The sequence below is a fragment of the Lutra lutra genome, chromosome 2 (genome assembly GCF_902655055.1).
Source record: "Lutra lutra chromosome 2, mLutLut1.2, whole genome shotgun sequence".
Taxonomy (NCBI): Eukaryota; Metazoa; Chordata; class Mammalia; order Carnivora; family Mustelidae; genus Lutra; species Lutra lutra.
Window position 1 is genome coordinate 171,558,083 of NC_062279.1, and position 20,103 is coordinate 171,578,185.

Consider the following 20,103-nt stretch of genomic DNA (forward strand, 5'->3'; position numbering starts at 1 on the left):
CTGGACTGACCAAAGTATGGGCCTTTGTATAATGGATTCTGAAGAAGTCACCTGAAAAACAGGGGGGAAATAAGTGGTTGAAATAGAGCTTCCTATATAATTTTAATCAAAACTCATCAGGCCTAATAAAATTCTTAATAAACTGATGAAAAGCACTGTTCCTAATGTGAACTATAATTAGTATCGACTGTTGGAGGAAAATCGCCAACTCAGTAGCTGACCTTGACGTGGAAGCAAAAACAGAGGGCTTTCTTATTATTTATTAGGTACCGGGAGGAGACTTTTTTTTTTTTTTTTTTTTTTCCTTAAATAAAGAGACATGTTCAAATGTGAACTGGTAGCCACCTAGAGTGGGATAAGCTATCCCTCACCCTAAAATGGCCACAAACTGTAAACTTCCAGTTAATTCTGACACTGCAGAGAAACCTATTACCACCTTACTTAAAATAAGAAAGGAAATACCCAGTAAAACAACAACGATGAAAAAAATCAAATAACAAAACCCTGTGAGAGTGACTTTGTATGAAAACCATAACAAGGAATTAAAACAAAATGTATACAGCAACAGTGCAAATGGCATCCATACCAGGTACCATCATTCAATGACTCTTCAATGCAGCATACATTTCTTGTCAGCAGCCCCTGCTGCAGAACTGAAGTGTAGTGAGTGTACTCTGTGGTCGTTCACTAACACCGTAGGTAAGCGTGGCCACTGCCGTTATTCATGGTTGTTGGCTGAACACTATCTTGGGAAACAGTCACCAGGCTTTTTTCTTACAGTTTCCCATTAATGAAATTCATTCTGGTTCACTATGGATCAGAACTTAAGTGACCTCCTTGGTTTTTGGTTCACTCTTTGCCTCTTTTTAAAACTCCAATGTTTGATAGGCAGCTACTAAAATATATCCTTCCCCTTTTCATCTTCCCTTTCTTTTCCCTAAGGTGGACCCTATGTAAACCTAAAAACATACACATATACGGTAACTTAATATACAGGGTTTCTCAAAGTGCAAAATGTGTTACATACAGTTTCGTAGGCTTCATTTAAACAAAGCATTTTATACAATACAGTACAGTTTGAGATTTCTGCTCATAAATTACACCATTCAACAGACTACTGTAAAAAGCTTCGCTGGCTCAAAGTAACCCAGGGTGTCTACAGTTGAACTATACAAGCTTTGTTCAGACCTAAAAAAGCATCATCTTATTCTTATCACATATGTACATAGATATTTTAAAATGCTATTTAAATGCTTATGTATAGCTAGACAAATCTCACAAACCATAAATTTTACTGTTCAGTTTCTGGTTTGCACACACATAGTATACAATATTTAAAAAAAATAATGTGCAAATCTATTTTATCTCTTTCTGCAAGATCTGCTCGTCCTCTAAGTCTCTTGGAAGGGTTCTGGTCCGCTGCAGCACCACGCTAAGTTCTTCAATTACCCTTGACGGTAACTTACTATCAGAGTCCAAAGCAGCTTTGCCATTCCTGTCCTCAGTCTTCCTCAATGTCTTGAGGCCTTTATGGCTTTTTTGTTGCCCAGGAAAGACCTCAGCCTCTGTGTCCTCCAGACAGTTGAAACTCCGATGTTTTCTGGTTCGAGTTCGAAGTTTCTCATCCTTGTGCTCCAGGCAGTGGGCCACCATGGAGGCTCTCTCCTTCAAGCTGCTATCCCCCAACTCTTGATCCCGCTTTTCACTGAGCCTCAGCCTTTCCAGTTCTGCTCTGGCACTCTGAAAAGAAAATACAACATCTCACAGGAAAGCAAGACTTGGTACAAGGTAAGTTTAAAAGATACATGCCATGTAAACGTGGATGCTTCTCATGTTCGTGCTCATTGCCATGACTGAGGTCTTAACTTTAACAGAACTGGCACGTTGGAATTTACTAACCAAGAAAGCAATACAGGCATCTTAGAGCTACAAAATCAACTGAAACGTAGACCATGGAAATGCATTTTAACATGCATTTAACATACAGCTTCAAAGAAGTCTCTCGGGTTACTTATTCAGATTGTTTCTCATTTCAAACCTGCCTCCTTCAGGTCATTTCTGCTTGAATGCATCATATGCTCATGTTATCTGTAATTCCTATGGTGTCCTGTCTGTGGTCACAGGATTTGGGGACATGCTCTATACTTGCACTGCAGCCTCTTCTTTGAAACTTACAGTACATAGTAGTATATTAAAAATGCTGAGAAGTTCTATGGCAGATCTGTTTAACTTCTTTCTCTGTTTTTCTCTTCCTCCCACGCAATCCCTATTAGAATCCCACAGATACATTCCTGAAAATGCGGAAAAATACATAGTTATGTATTAAATCCACTTTTGAATCCAAGGATTAGAGTTCACATTAGTTCTGCGGGCTATAAAGGTGCATTTTCCTAACTAGCGTTCAGAACGTCTTGTGACTGGGAAATTTCAGGCATACAGAACTTCCATCAGATTATCATTGGGATGAAAATTTAATCAAGTATAAGATGTGAGGACACACAACAGAGAATCAGAAGCATACAGCAGACGGAGCCACACGGGAAGGATACCCAATAAACTGGTTCACGGTGTAGATGGAGTGGAAAGAGAAAAGTTATTTTTTCTTTTCACAAGAAGCAAGAACTGAAGAAACGTCTCCAGAAATTTCCCCAGTAAAAACTGCAAAGCCTAGAAAGTAAAAATCTGAAGGAGCACTTAAGTTACGGATATTGAAAGAAAATGTAATGAAAATGGTAATATAACATTAAGTATGAAATTGTGAGTAGCATAAACAGTAAAGATCATCCATGTAGTAATGTTTACAAGATAACACCCCACCGTTCTCTAGTTTACTCTATGGCAGTTATCTAATGTGATTATCTGAATGCCCTGCTAGAAAGACTCCACGTAAGCAGGGTGTTTGTCTGATATGTTCACTGAAATGTGAGCCTAGTACAGTGCCTGTAATCATGTGATCATTAACATGATCATTAGAAAGTGATCATTAACTTATTAAATACTGAATAAAGAAAGGTCTAAAATTTTTCAAACATATAACACTGTTATTTTCCTAAATTCCATCAAATCCAGATGTGGAATTGAAACATACAAATTCAGGCTGAATACAAATATTTTCACAAATGTATTTTATACATTTTTGTAACTTGGAATTTTCAGATAAAATTATGATTTTAACTGTCAGGTAAAAACTGATGAAATATTTAGTATCTAGCTTAATTCCAAAGTTTCATTTGAATATGTTAAAATGTTGAGAAACTGGTGATGCTTGCATAATGTGAATATAACCACTGCCATTGAAGTTTATACACTTAAATACGGTTAAAATAAACAGCTTCATGTTACGTATACTTCACTACAACAAAATAACCCCTCTCCTGCAAAAAATGAAAGATTATTGAGAATGATGGCTAACCAGCATAGGGCTGTGACTGAGTTTATAAATATTAAACAGGTTAAGTTTCACTTGACATCTCTTACCTGGAGAAATTTAATGAGCAATAGAGACTTTTTTTTTTAATTGAAGTATAGTTGATACACAGCATTCCATTAGTTTCACGCATACAACATAGTGATTTGGCAAGTCTGTGTTATGCTCTAATCACAAGCATAGCTATCATCTGTCATCCTAAACTGCTACTATATCATTTGACTATATTCCCTATGCTATGCCTTTTATTCCCATGAACTATTCATTCCATACCTGGAAACCTGTACACCTCCCACTTCCCTTCACCCATTCTGCCCATTACCAACCCACCTCCCTTCTGTCAACCATCCATTTGTTCTCTGTATTTATGGATCTGTTTCTGTGTTTTGTTTTTTAGACTCTACATGTATATAAAATCACATCGTAGTTGTCTTTCTCTAACTTGTTCCATTTAGCACAATATCTTTTAGGTCCATCCATGCTGTTGCAAGTGGCAAGATTTCATTCTTTTCATGGCTGAGTAATATTCCATTCCATACATATGCACTACTTCTTCATCCATTTGACTATCAATGGATACTTGGGTTGCTTCCATAACTTGCTATTGTAAAAATAATGCTGCAATAAACATAGGGGTGCATCTATCTTTTTGAATTAATGTTTTCATTTTCTTTGGGTAAATACACAGTAGTGGAATTACTGAATTGTATGGTATTTCTATTTTTAGTTTTTTGGGGAGACTCCATACTGCTTTCCATAGTGGCTGCACCATCTTGCATTCCCACCAACAGGGGAAGGTGAATGAGGGTTTTTTCCTTCACAGCCTGACATCTGCTATTTCCTGTCTGTTGGAAACCAACTATTCTGACTGGTGTGAAGTGCCATCTCACTGCGTTTTTGTTTTTGTTTTGTTTTCATTTTGGTCTTGACTGGCATTTCCCTGATGATGAGTGATGTTGAGTATCTTTTCATGTTTCTGTTGGCCATCTGGATGTCTTCGGAAAACTCTTTATTCAGGTCCTCTGTCCATTTTAATCGGATTATCTGTTATTTTGGTGTTGAGTTGTGAAAGTTCTTTATATATTTTGGATATTAGCCCCTTATTGGGGATATCATTTACAAATATGTTCTCCCATTTGGCAGGTTGCCTTTGTTGGTTTCCTTTGCTGTGCAAAAAGCTTTTTATTTGGTATAGTCCTAATAATTTATTTTTGCTTTTCTTTCTCCTGATTGAGATGTACCATAAATATGTTGCTAAACCAGCATCAAAGAGATTACTGCCTCTGTTTTATTCTAGGAGCTTTATAGCTCAGGTCTCACATTTAAAGTCTGTAATTCACTTTGAATTTATTTTTGTGTATGGTGTAAGAAAGTGGTCCCGTTTTATTCTTTTGCATGTAGCTGTCCAGTTTTCCCAAAACCATTTATCGAAGAGAGTGTGTTTTTGCTGTTGGGTAGTGTTTTCTGCTTTTCAGTTTCTGGGTTTTCTATTCTGTTCCATTGATCTATGTCTATTTTTGTCTAGTACCAAACTGTTTTGATATTATACATTTGTAGTATATCCTGAAATCTAGGATTGTGATACCTTCAGCTTTGTTCTTCTTTCTTAAGATTGCTTTGGCTATTCAGCTTCTTTTTCTAGTTCCATACAAATTTTAGTATTATTCTAGTTCTGTAAAAAATGTTATTGGTATCTTGATAGGGATTGCATTAAATCTGTAGATTGCTTTGGGTAGTGTGGACATTTTAACAATATTGGTTCTTCCAATCCATGAACATGGAAAAATCTTTCCATTTGTGTCATCTTCAATTTGTTTCATCAGTGTGTTACTGTTTTTGGAGTACAGGTCTTTCATCTTTTTTCTTTTCTTTTTTTTTTTTTTTTAGAGAGAGAGATCACAAGTAGGCAGAGAGGCAGGCAGAGAGAGGGGGAAGAAGGCTCACCGCTGAGCAGAGAGCCCGATGCGGGGCTCGATCCCAAGACCCTGAGATCATGATGTGAGCTGAAGGCAGAGGCTTAACCCACTGAGCCACCCAGGTGCCCCTTTCATCTTTTTGGTAAGGTGATTATTCCTAGGTGCAACTGTAAATGGGATTGTTCTCTTTTTGCTATTCCATTAGTGTTCAGAAACTCAGCATTTTAATAATATTCCTTTAATCCATGAGATGGAATGTCTTTCCATTTGTGGCATCTTAAATTTCTTTCAACAGTGTTTTATAGTTTTCAGAGTAGAGGTCTTTCACTTCCTTAATATTTTTTCCCAAGTTATTTTATTTCTTTCTGCTTTGTTATTGGTGTATAGAAGCAGAACAGATTTCTGTGTATTAATTTTGTATCCTGCAACTTTACTGAATTCATTTATCACTACTGATAGTTTTTTAGTGGAGTCTTTAGGGTCTATCGTGATTTTACAAATCATAGTAACAGTTCTCATTATCTTTCAGCCATAACAGGTAGACCTGGGGTTCAGATGTAGAATTTAGGGGTCAAGTATTCATGCGGGGAATGCTGAAATTTTAAGTAAACCTTAATATTAGCCTAAGGGTTGTAATCTTTTACAAAGATGGAGAGAGGTGCTGAAAATGACCAAGAGTCAAGAGGATTGGGTGGGGGAGGGTGCACGGGTGGCTCAGTCAGTTAAGCATCTGACTCTTGATTTCAGCTCAGGTCATGATTTCAGGGTCATGAGATCAAGTCCTATGTTGAGCTCTGTGCTCAGAGGGGAGTCTGCCTGATGGTTCTCTCCCTCTGACCCTCTCCCTTCTCAACACTCTTTCTCAAATAAATAAAAACAAATAAATAAATAAATTGATTTTTTGGTTTTTTTTAAAGTTGAGAAGATGGGGCAGTGAGGCTTTGAACATTATGGTGTGCTAGAGCACCTTTCATGTTGTGGGGAAAGAAAGACATAGTTTATGTGCTACACTGTTCTTACAGGATAAGACATTAATAATTTAAAAAGAAGGATAGGTAAGTTATAAAATTAGAGGAGTGAGAGTTAACATGGTCCAGATGATGACTATCTGTCAGAGAATGTTTACAGAAAAGTAGTTATTTGAATGGAAAGCCAAGGTGAGCAGTCCCTCTCCCTACAGAGAGTAAGTAGTTCCTATGTCAGAACATGATGCAGGAATGTGTTCACAGAGCAAATGACTCATGTGGCTTTAGTATGTGCCTACATCTATTTTCCATTATATCCAGATGTAGGCCACTGGTTATAGAAGCCTCAAAATACCGAAACGTGCATTGACTAAGATGTGGATTGCAGCAGAAATGCTCTTAAATAATTTTCACTACTAAACTCACTTAGTAGATAATCTCCATGCTATAAAATATAATCCTATCAGTAATCCTCACGATACTGGTTTAAATGCATTATTCACAGTAAATAAACATTATGATTATTTAAACTATAAAGTATATTATATTTGAAGACACAGAAATAGAAATGCAAAGAAATGCCAATATGCCCAATAAGTGGGAATTTGGAATGGATGCCACGTTGGCCTGTCTGGAACCACCTGCTCTAGGATGGGGGCAGAGGAGAGAAGCATGCAATGGGTAAGATTCTAGGTCACCACTTTCTGCTGGAACTGAATCATTCTTCTTTTTTCATTGTTTTTGTTTTATAGATGACAAAAATGACAATTTTGGAAAAGAGTAAATTATCCCATATTGTCTTCCAAGTTCCTTGTTATTTTTACTCAAATGTTAACTATACACTAGGCATTATTCTAATAAATCCTAAAGTATGATATCACTGAATCATCACAATAGCCCTAGAAGGTAGAGTCTTTCTTTATCCCTCCATGCTTACAGATAAAAAGGCTGAGTGCAATGAAGTTTGGAGTTACCTCAATCGCAGGTAGGACTTAGTGTGTGCATTCTTAAGCACTATGTTTGCCTCTTTGTGTGTGATTTTTTTTGACAACTTACTTTCCCTGGCTTATTCAGCTAGCTCACTACTCAAGTTTAGAAGTTGCTTTTTCCAGGAAGACTTCCTACCTGAATGAGGTATCCTCACATGAATTTTAATAGAACCTCATGAAATCAAGACTTGAAATGGTATATGTGCTGCTGAAGCGAGCACAAGACTTGAAATGGTAAATTACCAAGTGGCCAAAGCACCAAATTTACCAATCTGCAAACATCTTGTTTGAAAACAATTCTTGAATATGTTACCATTGAGATTACTACATTTTTATTATGACTATATCCTACTTAGCAATATACATTTTTAAAGATTTAGTTACTTATTAATGAGTGCAGGGGGGAGAGAAACCCAAGCACACTCCTCACTGAGCACGGATCCTAACGTGGGGCTTGATCTCACAACCCTGAGATCATGACTTGAGCTGAAACCTAGAGTTGGATGCTTAACTGAATGCATCACCTAGATGTTCCCCATTTATCAGTATTTTAAACCATTTTCCCTTTTTAATACAAAGGATCAAAAGTGATTATTCATTTTATAAATATATTTTCTTAAATATTTACAGGACTCTAATTCTATAGAAAACATTTCAATGGTTCAATTTCTATTTTAATGCTTTTTAAACTACCCATGTTTTTCCAACATTAGAACATGTAAAATTTTTCTTTGCCAAATTTGTTGGATCTCCACATTTACAAAATTTACAAAAAGGTTAATTTAGTTTTAAATACTTGCAATTACAATTTCATGGAATTGTTTTAAGAGCCTTTAATAAGTTCTTTGTAGTTTGGAGTTCATCAGTTTTCTGATCTTAAGTATGCTAAAACAGAAAAAAAAATTGTCTCTGAAATTCTGAATCTGAGATTAGGTAAGAAACTATTATACTATATATTTAGTTATCATCCTAATTCTATACTGGATATTGGTTAATGTATTTAGATTTGGTCCTAATAATTTATCTTTTGCTTTGCTCCATAACTGATCCTAAAGCAACATCAGGAGGAGCTGGGGTCCAAGTAGGGCATGTCTGCTCCCTACGTTTGTTGCATTTCTTCAAACTATGTTTCCTAATTTGGGTTCTTGGGAAAATGTGACCCTTAGATTTTAAGATTCCAGATTAGCTGAGGAACCTGTAACTGTGCAGGATACTTTTTTTTTTTTTTTTGATTTTATTTATTTATTTGACAGAGATCACAAGTAGATGGAGAGGAAGGCAGAGAGAGAGAGAGAGGGAAGCAGGCTTCTTGCCGAGCAGAGAGCCCGATGTGGGACTCGATCCCAGGACCCTGAGATCATGACCTGAGCCGAAGGCAGCGGCTTACCCCACTGAGCCACCCAGGCGCCCACTTTTTTTTTTTTTAAACCAAGAAAACTTCTATGTGTAGAAGGACTGAACAGGCGACAAGGGAAATAACCATTATTTTCACAACTTTTATCTTTTAGTGAAGAAGAATAAATAGGGGTAAATGTTCAAGGAAAAGATCTATGTGGAAAAATATTTTTTATTTTTTTTTTAAATTTTTAAAGATTTTTTATTTATTTTAGAGAGAGAGAAATCACAAGTAGGCAGAGAGGCAGGCAGAGAGAGAGGGGGAGAAGCAGGCTTACTGACAAGCAGAGAGCCTGATGTGGGGCTCGTTCTCAGGACCCTGAGATCATGACCTGAGCCGAAGGCAGAGTCTTAACCCATTGAGCCACCCAGGCACCCTGGAAAAATATTTTTTAAATCTGATCATTAAATTAACTTCTTTTAAGAGACTAAAGGCATTTTATTTGTTTGCAAAGAAAGAGATCCAAACAGCTCAATCCCAAACCACAAGGAAATAACACCTTTTACGTACTTTTCTTTTTGCTTTGAGGGGCTCAATTAGGGCACGGAAACATGCATTAATCCCAAAGTATCTAATGACTTTTGAGTGCAAACAGATTTTCTCCTTTCCTGAAAAGACTGAACTTCAAGTCAAGATTGATGCTCTGCATCACCACCCCGCAAGGTGAGAAGGAAAACAAAGAGCCGCTTTCCTGAAAGATGCGAGGTCTTTTTTATTGATGCTCAGAGGTCATCATGCAGTCCTTTAAATTAACCAGGACACCCATCAGTTCCCAAACCACTGGAGTTTGATTGTGTTACCAGAAAGTCTAGTTACCATGGCTCCAGACATAATTGGCCCTGGGCTCACTTTAAGGGTATTAAAAGTGAACTTGTAAGTCTAATTTGAGGTTGTGATTTACCAGGTGGACTTCTGTATACACTTTTAAAATTGCTTGGTTAGGTGAGGGATAAGAAAATAAGTGGTATTAAGCATATTTAATTGGATGGTCAATGACATTATTAAAACTCTTTAAGAAAAGTTATAATATAAAACTTAAAGAAGGAGCACAGGGTTACCCATAATGTTTTCTTAGCAGAATGTGATTTTTACTATGCTTTCCAAAGATTACTGTTGCGCTTTTGAAGCCAAAGAAGTAACTAATGTACTTAATCACATTAAGACATAAGAAAACAAATGTTACAATTAATATAAAACAAATAAAATCCTAACCTACCTCAATATTTCCGCGCGCTTGGGTTGCACTTCTCTCATGCTGGATGGGAATTAGAGGCAAACCTCCAATTTTGGGATTTTTGGTTATAGACCGTTTTCGTTCCTTTCCAGCTGGTGGCCGTATATCATTTTCATGCTGTGGAAACACAATTTCTTGCTGTTGGTGTGTGGTTTTATTACGTGGTATATCATGTTAGAATCACCTGGCTCCTTTTCCATATATCCAAATCAAATGATCTGCTTTCCACGAGAATGCCATTTGAAATTATGCTGTTGACTCTGACAGGAACACCGCTTCAGGATGTAAAACTCTTAAGTGAACAGAGCTTTGAGGTCTCAGTTCAATTTCTAAGTTTCAAGTACATGGCTTCTGTACTACTTATCAAATCAAAAGGAGGAAAATAATTGAGGAAACTGGCAAATCTCTTTCTGGGGAAAAAAATACACTTGTCTGTATTTCTAAGCCCTGTAATCAAAGTAACTATGCATCCATTTTCTCCCTCCACCAAAGATAACTTTAGTGTAAAAATAATTTAACCCCACAGACCTCAATTCAACCTAAGGCACGGCTATCAGAAAAATTAGCCTCATTTTATGACCTTCTGAAAAATGTTACTTTTTCATCTAACTGAATTCCAAAGAAATTACCTTGCACACAGACATTTATACTGAAAATCACTGTACAACAGAGAATATGGCACATTTGTTCTCAACTTATTGACTACATATTCTGGCTAACTGAACTATAGATATGACTGGAGAGAAATTAATTATGCAATGGGGAGAAATATCCACTGATAAAAATATAAGCCCCTGAGTGATAAATCCTTCAGATATGCATATAAAAGAAAAACCTTAAAAGAATTTTTCTACTCCTCAGGGTAGATTAACTTTTCAGAAGTTGGCAAAAGCAAACTGATTTTCAGACAACAATCCATGAAAGAAATATAGAATACCAATTATAAAATGATAAGCTTTACAGATATTCTGACGAAATGAAAACCTTTTGGCAAAGTATACAGCTAAATGCCTTTTCTTATGATTCAACACATTCCTGTCTTACAGTATAATTAGTATTTTAATGTGTTTTATAGCAAAGAATTCATTTCAACTAATATTGACTGTGTATCCATAATTAATGGCAAGATTATACTGAGGGACATATTGCCAGACTTGGTGCTTACCAGTGTACATAATCTCATTTAATCTTCAATGATCCTACAGTGTAATCTTTATTACTAGGCTGAGTGCATATGCATTAGATTTGCCCTTGAATTTTAGTGTAGCATTTATTTTGGTTCAGCAAATCTGTAATGGTAGATTAGCAAATATTTCAGAGAGAAAGTTATAAGCTTCATAATGCTATGTTTATGTCATAGCCGCAAACATGGTAAAAATAATTTTGATGTTATATAATTGGGATGTTCCCAACATGTAAAGCTCAAAAAAAAAAAGTGGCAGGAAAGTACTCATTACCCTTATGGATTATGCTTATACTTGTACTCACTGAGGTATACTATATGTGCCAAATGATATTCAGAGAAATCTAAAAGCAAACACAGTCTCAAATACGTATTTCTTTTTCTGAAAGGATATACTACATTGTGTATACTGGCTAATTAGTTAACAGATTGATCCAAGAGGTATTTTTCCCAACATGCAAAACATTTTATCTAGTAATACATTCTGACACTTTACAGTTATTTATAAGGGTCCTTCTGCTGATGGATCATAGAGCTGAGGATCATACTTTCATTATTATAACCAGTGATCAGACCCCAAAATCTTCAGTTCTATCGCCCACTTTCTATTTCTTCCCACCCATCCAGCTTTGAGGCATAACTGACAAAATGGTAGGCTACTGGAAATATACAATGTGATGATTTGATCTATGTATACACTGTGAAAGGATTCTCCTCCATCCAGTCAATTAAGACATCTATCATCTATTTTGGTGAGAACATTTAAGTGCTGCTCCTAACAAATTTCAATGATACAGTATAGCATTATCAACTATCTCAACAGTGACCATGTTCTACATGAGCAACTCAAACCTTGTGTTCATCTTACAGCTGAAAGTTTTTACCCTTTTGCCAACTTTCCCTGTTTCCCCTACCCACCCAGCAACACATTTTCCGCTGTTTCTAGGAGTTCGACTTTTATTTTTAGATCCCACATATAATACTGCAATCTTTGTGTGGCTTATTTCACTCAGCATAATGCCCTCCATGTTCACCTATGTCGTCATAGATGACAAGAGTTCTTTCTTATTTAAGAATGAATAATATTTAGTTGTGTGTGCACTTTCTTTATCCATTCATCCTTGGACTTAGGTCATTAGACATGATCCAAGGTCATTTTTGTACCTTTGCAACTGTGAAAAATGCTGTAAGAACTTGAGTTTGCTTCTTACTCTTTCTGAGCTTGACCTCTTACCTTTCCAGCTAACAATTTAGTTTCATTCACTTCTTTGGACTCCTTGAGACCTCCAATCTATTCTCTACCATCATTCTACTTTCCACATCTTCCTCCACTTCCTTGATAGCCTGTCAGAGGTTTCATAGTCATTAAGTATGCTCACCTGCTAATCAATATCTTCAATTCCTGTGCTCCTTCTCCTTTCATCATACTTGCCTGGCAGAGCCCCCAACCTAGTTATACCCAATTCTACTTACTCTATGGGTGCCTACCAATTGATGAAGAAAGAAAAAAAGATGGTTACTCTATAGATTTATCTCACTTTAAATTTAACCTTAAAGTCAGGCAAGAGCTCAGCATTAAGTTGAAGTTCTACTACAGGACAATCGTCTTTCTCACTCTCTGAAGATTATTTCTCACCTTTCCTCTGCCCCTATACTTTGAATATCCCACCCTAACTCACTGAAGGTGAGCTCACTGATTTAATTTAAACATTACTAGTAATCACTGAAGAATTTCACTTTCCCTCCATGAAATATACTACTCTCCCTGTATCTTTTAGCCATATAAGCGAGGCTCCCTTCTCTTCGCAATAATTACTCTGATTACAAATAACTTTTCTTCAGTCATAAGTGCTCAATGGACTATAATACACAGTCAAGGTCTGACACTCTGGTGTACAACCATTTTTTTCAGCAATGATGAACAAATGTGCACTTGTTCACATTGCTTTGTGTCTGCTCAGGGCCTCTGCTGGTCTGATAATCACCTTCCTCAAAATAAAGTAAGATAAAAACAGAGAGGGAGGCAAACCATAAGAGACTCTTAACTACAGAGAACAAACTGAGGGTTGATGGAGGGTGGGGGTGGGGGTATGGGTAAAACAGCAATGGGCATTAAGGAGGGCACTTGTGATGAGCCCACTGTATGTGGGGTATGTAAGAGATGATTCACTACATTCTACTCCTGAAACTAATGATACACGATACGTTAACTAACTTGAATTTAAATGAAAACTTAGAAGGAAAAAAATCACTTTCCTCTTCAATTTTTTCTTCCAATTACTGAATTTTCTCTATTAGTGTATGTTGAAAGTATATACCTTCCCATCTTAAGGACATATAAATTGAAACCCCAAAACCTACCCTGACCTCCTCTTTTTCTCTAACCACACAGCCTCATTTATCTGCATAGCAAATTCCTTGGCTGGATTTTCTATACCAATCATCTGGTTTTTTTCTTCCTCTCAACCCTTCACATTACTTTTGTTTTCTTTTTTTTCTCTTCTGCTTGACCCTTAGAGTTTGGAATGTCCCAGGGCTTATTCTTCCATCCATTTCTTTCTCTCTCTACACCATACTCCCCTTTCATTTTAGATTTGCCTATCTACCCCAAATCCAGAGCTTTCAATGCAAACTGAATACTGACTTCCCCCAAATTTACACTGCATTCCCAAAATTTCACCTGAGCATTTGTTTTTTAAAATAAACTCTACACCCAATGTGGGGCTTGAACTCACAACCCTGAGATCAAGAGTCACATGTCCTTCTAACTGAGCCAGCCAGGTACCCTTTGTCTGAGTTTTTTTTCTATACATCCAATCTGCTATTCAAATAAATATTTATTTGTGTGTCTAACAGGCATCTCCAATTTCATAGGCTGAAACAGAACTCTCAGTTTTCTTCTGCATCTCTGATCTTATCACTTCTATTTGCCAGTTGCCCAAGGCTTAAACAAAGAGACAAACAAACAAAAAAAAAAACAAACCCTAGGGCTCTTCCTTGATTAGTACTCCTCTCAAAGTATTGTAGCCAATCAATCTGTAAATTCTGTTGGCTCCACTTTCAACCACTCTTGAATCTTAATGTCTCACTATGTCCACTGCTACCACCCTAGCCGGAACTGCCATCTTCCACACAGCTGTTCTTCCTGCTGCCATCTTGGACTCCCAACTGTGTGCCCACAACAAACTAAATTATTATTTCTTCAGTTAATATAAGTCAGATCAAATCCTTCTCTTGTTCCCCACACTCCTAAACTGGGATTATATGATCTGTTTAGTGCCTTCCTCATCTTTTACATCTTCCTGCAACACAGTCCTTCAGGATGTTCATGGAACAAAGTTGTGACCACATCTCAGGACCTTGTACTTGCTGGCCCCTGTAACTGGAATGCTCTTCCCACTCCTGCATATCTGCATGATTTGCTCCCTAATTTCAGACAGGTCTCAACACACCTGTCAGCTATTCAGAAAGGCATTTCCTGAGAATCTTTCCTAGTTAGTGCCCTTCTTTACCTCAGTCACACTCATTCCTTCTCCTTTTTTTTTTTTTTAAAGATTTTATTTATTCATCTGACAGACAGAGATCACAAGTAGGCAGAGAGGCAGGCAGAGAGACAGGGAGGAAGCAGGCTCCTTGTTGAGCAGAGAGCCCGATGTGGGGCTTGATCCCAGGACCCTGGGATCATGACCTGAGCTGAAGGCAGAGGCTTTAACCCACTGAGCCACCCAGGTGCCCCTTCTTCTCCTTTTTATCAAACTAATATCTGTTTGAAATTCTGTCAAATTGTTTATGTTCTCTCCCCTTTCTTATAACTACTGAGAGAGAGAGAGAGTGAGCACACAAGCAGGGGGAGAAGCAGAGGAAGAGGGAGAAACAGGATCCAGCAGAGCAGGGAGCCTGATGTGGGGCTCCATGTACTTTTATAAGTGGCATTGGGTTCTCTGGTGCAGGTATCCATACAGGTTTTATAAGACTGACAGAACCCTTCTTCTCACTGAGTTTACGTTTTAGTAGGAGAGGCAGATACGAAAAATCTAATCACACAACACTTTCTAGTTAGAAATACACCTTGCGTACAGAATGTTCAGGGTTCCGACAGCCTGAAGGTCTGACTGGTCTGAAGATCAGGGAGAATTCCTCTGAGAATGTGACACATAAATGAAAATCAAGAGAGCTTCTGAATCAGGGGTGCAGATGGCTATGGATACTAGAAAAGTATTCTGCACACCCCAAAGAACTCCTTGTAAGGAGGACTTTGTGTGTGTGTGTGTGTGTGTGTTAACATGTATAAATCAGCATTTGCTAGTTTCCTATCTGTCTTCCTATGGAGGTGAGCCATTAAATCCTTAAATCCAAGAAGGCCTTTGTGTTTATCTTAGTCCAAAGAAGTGGAATGAGCAGAGGAAAAGTAACCCTTCCCCCAAAGACACAATCCTCCTGTAGGGAGGTGACTAAATGGGGAATTGAGTATAGGTATTAGCCTCTGGCATCCCTGGGTTTAAACCACTAACTAAAAGTAAGGTGCCCAGCAAGTGAGAGAATCTTTATACCTTTATTCCCTCAACAACAAGCAACACCATGCACGGTTTGTTGGAAAGAATGCAGGAGTTAACTCTTCTGAAGAACCCAGCATGCAGTAAGTATTAAAGGAATGTGTCCTTTATTTCTGTCCTTATTTCTGGAAAGGCTAGGGTGGAGAGCGGGGGAGTAGGTGGCCATAGGGAGGACAAGAAGGAAAACAGCACACTTTTCTAAATGAAGACGAATGCGGGACTCTGGTAAAACAAGCTCCTCTTTCCAACACACTACCGTCTTGAAGCTGTGCACCTCTCCTGAGGTAAGGAGTAGCTGGAGTGCCAGGAAGGAAGCCTCAACAAAGAAAGTAAGCTCTCTTTCAAAGAGTAATAGGTACATCTGGATTCTCATATATTTAAAAAATACATAAATGAGAAAAGTAGAGCATACACATAAAACTCATTAAAAATGCTTGTCCATCACACTAACATTTCCTATGAGCAGCGGTTACACTTTGTTGGAGAGCTGAAACAGAGATCATACCTGGGCAATGAAGACATTGGCCATCCACTCCATCTGAGTTTGTAGACTATCACAACAAATGTGCCTGTAAAACAAGGTTTATCGAATACATAATTCAGAAAGATAGCAGACTGTTCTCCCGTGTATTTGTTTGGTTATTAAGTGATTGGAGACCTCTTTGGATTTCTCCTGATTCATGACTTAATGCAATCAAAATGGAAGTGTTTCAGTATAAGTTGCTTTAGGCTTCTGTTAAATGTACAATAACAAAATAATAGTAAAATATGCTAGTTTAAACAAAATACAGCTACAGGCTTTGGGAACTGCTGAAAAATGATCAGCAATATTTGTGGAAAGGCAGAAAGGCCACCGTCATTTCCTTTTTCAGGTACATGATGTTAAACATCCTTTTCCCCAGAAACTCTGAGCCTAAGAAGAAAAATATGTGCACATTTTCTTAATAGCAGACTTTTAAAAAAAGGCTTAGACAGTCTCCATCATAAAGATTATAAACATTAATACCCATAAGACTTGTGAAAAATGAACTAAATGAAAAACTACTACAGCATGTTCAATAACACTGATTCAGTAGCCTTTTATTAAAAACCTGCATAAAACAGAGATCTTGCCCTCAAGGTTCACCTAGTCTATCATAGGAGCTAGGCATGTAAACAAATAAATTAGAACACAGTGAGAAAAAGAGAAAGTCAAATTGAACACAAAAAGGAGCACACTTGGGGATGCAGTAAAGGATTCTTACAAAAGGAAAATTCTGTAAGTGATGTTAGACATGGACATTTCAAGGTAATTATATATTTTTATTCCTGTATCAAAAACAATTATAAAAATGTTAAAACGAAATTTGTAAAAAAAAAAAAAAAAAATTCTTGCTTCCTTCATTAGATTCTCACAAAAGTATTGTCCCTTTCCATTACCATGTCCCAAAAGCCGGTCTTCTCTATAATTAAGCACCCATGTATGCAAAATACTACAGATACCGAGAAGAAATAAGTAATGATTAGAGGTGAGAGTTAACTGATAAGACTTTTGGGGCATGTGAGCTATAGTTTGAAAGAAGAATGACAGTTGAGTCCGCCACATCAGCAGGAAGAGGATGGGAGCAGCATATAGTGTGGAAGAAGGCTCACTAAAGGGACTACAGACGTTAACATGGAAAGATGAAGGAATAAGGAATGTACTGTGAATTAAAGATAGATTGCTGTTTTATCTTTAAGCCCAAAAAAAAAAAAAAAAAAGAAGGAAGCCATGGGAGACAAGGCTGATGGAGCCTCATATTAAAGGGTCTTGTGTGCTGTGCCAACAATCCTGCACTTTATCCTTCTGAAGACAATTAATGCAGGAAAGAAACACAATGCATTTTAGGAAGCCCCTTTGGTGGCTGGATAGAGCATATTCTAGAAAACAAAAGTAAAATTAGATGCATAAAGAGCATCTAGGATAACTGGAATAACCCACACAGATGAAGGCATGGCCTGATCAGAGAGACAATTAAGAGGCAGATCCCATATGGTTTAGTGGTTGGTTAGATGCAGCTAAGGTGGGAGGAAGAGACATATAGTACAATCTCTAGGGAGACCAGCTAGGTCTTGTGACATCAATGTAAAATACATATTTGCAAAGAAAAGGTTTGAGGCCAAGATTTTTTTTTTTAAACAAAGTTTTGGGTAGTTCTTATCCTTTATATAAAACTGAATTCAGCCTGCTTATCCCACACTCCCATAATAACTAGGGAGAAATCAGACGTAGTTTCTCTTAGGAGAGAACTAGCAAGTAGGACACCTGGGATTGAAATGGACCTAAATCTTGAAGCAAATCTATTTTCTTCTTCTCAAAGTATTTTTAAAAAAATTTTAACTTCACTTTGGTGAAACATTTCCTGTCTGTAGTTCTATCTGCCAATATTATTTATTAAAGTTATCGATATATCAAATCCCAAAACTGCCAGCTGTTAACTTACCAGTGATGTTTTTCAGAATACGCTGTCAATCCCCAACTACATTACATGGGGGAAAAAAAAACAACAACAACACACATATTAAAAAAGAGAAATCATACAAAACCAAAACCAGGATTATTAGATATTAAGGAGCAGGGACTCAATGGTGGCAATGTATAACAGAACAGAAAAACCCACACATCATGATTCAATGGATATGACTGATCTAGAGTTGAATGATAAATGAAGGGTTTGGCTACAAATTTAAATATGCTCAAGGAAGAGGGAGGGAAGGGATCTTATGACATCATGGGAAAGTGAAGGAAATCTCTCAGAAGATACTCTTGGCTGAGGAAGGATACATATCTAGGAAAACAGCCAAAACAAGATATAAACCTTCTCCTACTGATATTGTGGGAAATTAAATAATGTGTCAACAGCAACACAGGTGTATGTGCTGGGTTTACAAATAAAGCATATAGGCAAAAATGAGAAAAATTTTCAGTAATAGAAACCCAAAGTAAGTATCTAACAGTTCATGAAAATGTTTTGTAAGTATTTGTGAAAACATTAATTAGCTAATCACATCAATCTGTGATTAGAAAGTATGGCATAAACCACATGCTGGCATGATTCAAATGTTGAAGAGGAGGACACTGCCTGGGTACTAGTGGGTTTACTATCAAATCTGGCAAAAAAAAAAAAGGCAAATTATACAGCCACGCATCAAGAAGCTATTTTCTTGTATGTAGAATTGGCTGGAACATTCCTTATGCCCCCAGGTTGTGAGACTGATCAAGGAATGGAATGTGGAGAAAAACCCAGGTGTTTTTGAATAGACAGGGCCTTCTGGGGATTTCTTGTTTTACACAAGAGATGCCATCACCAAGGAATTTGACTTCAGTAGGAATATTATGCTTTTTTATCTGCCCACAGAAGTTCCCACAATCTGCAACAGGTCTCCTGCCATGTCCGTGGCAGCTCAAAGATTTTGTCTGTAGCTTAACTTATAAAAAGCCTGATTAATGTCTCTGACCTCCAAATCCTTGCATAGATACATATTCCTAAAACTTTCACTTTTCAAAAACCCTTCCCTTTCAAACTTTACCTTGTTGGAGGCTTCATTTTCTTTTTCACTCCAAGATAAAACTTCAGTGACCCAAGAGAAAACATTTTGTCATATTTACTACTCTGTAAGGAAAACAAAATAATCTGTAATTAAACAGACTTTAAAAATATCTTTATATATATATATATATATATATATATTTTAAAGATTTTATTTATTTATTTGACAGACAGAGATCACAAGTAGGCAGAGAAGCAGGCAGAGAGAGAGAGGAAGGGAAGCAGGCTCCCTGCTGAGCAGAGAGCCCGATGCGGGGCCCGATCCCAGGACCCTGGGATCATGACCTGAGCCGAAGGCAGCGGCTTTAACCCACTGAGCCACCCAGGCGCCCCTATATATATATATTTTTTTAAAGATTTTATTTATTTATTTGACAGACAGAGATCACAAGTAGGCAGAGAGGCAGGCAGAGAGAGAGGTGGAGGCAGGCTCCCTGCTGAACAGAGAGCCCAATTCGGGGCTCGATCCCAGGACCCTGGGATCATGACCTGAGCTGAAGGCACAGGTTTAACCCACTGAGCCACCCAGGTGCCCCAAAATATCTTTATATTTTGAGTATTAATGACTGGATTCAGAATCAGTTTCTCCAATGTTTTATGGATGTTATACTAAGTTTTTAGTACATGAAGATTATTCTGATTACAATGTTATAAATTTAAATAGAAAATTTTGAATATACATGCATGTTTATGTATGTGTGTACATGTATACACAGACACAATAATTTTTTATTCAAGACACCTGGAACCAGATATAAATCAGAACTGATAATTTTTCATTTTTTTCTCATATTTGAAAAATAGAATAATGTCAATATTATGTAATCCCGTCAATGTTGTCTGGGGACAGCACCCAGTATTCATGTAACTA

At 37.2% G+C, this 20,103-nt stretch overlaps 1 protein-coding gene across 1 annotated transcript in view; it reads right to left on the reverse strand.

Moving 5' to 3' along the window:
- Positions 1-263: 263 nt before the first annotated feature.
- Positions 264-20,103, reverse strand: part of ARAP2 (ArfGAP with RhoGAP domain, ankyrin repeat and PH domain 2) — a 187,313-nt gene continuing 167,473 nt past the window's right edge. Inside the window, 5 exon segments of the mRNA XM_047719085.1 lie at positions 264-1,740; positions 9,910-10,044; positions 16,169-16,232; positions 18,126-18,161; positions 19,213-19,295. Coding sequence (XP_047575041.1) covers positions 1,357-1,740; positions 9,910-10,044; positions 16,169-16,232; positions 18,126-18,161; positions 19,213-19,295 — 702 coding nt within the window. The 3' untranslated portion in view covers positions 264-1,356.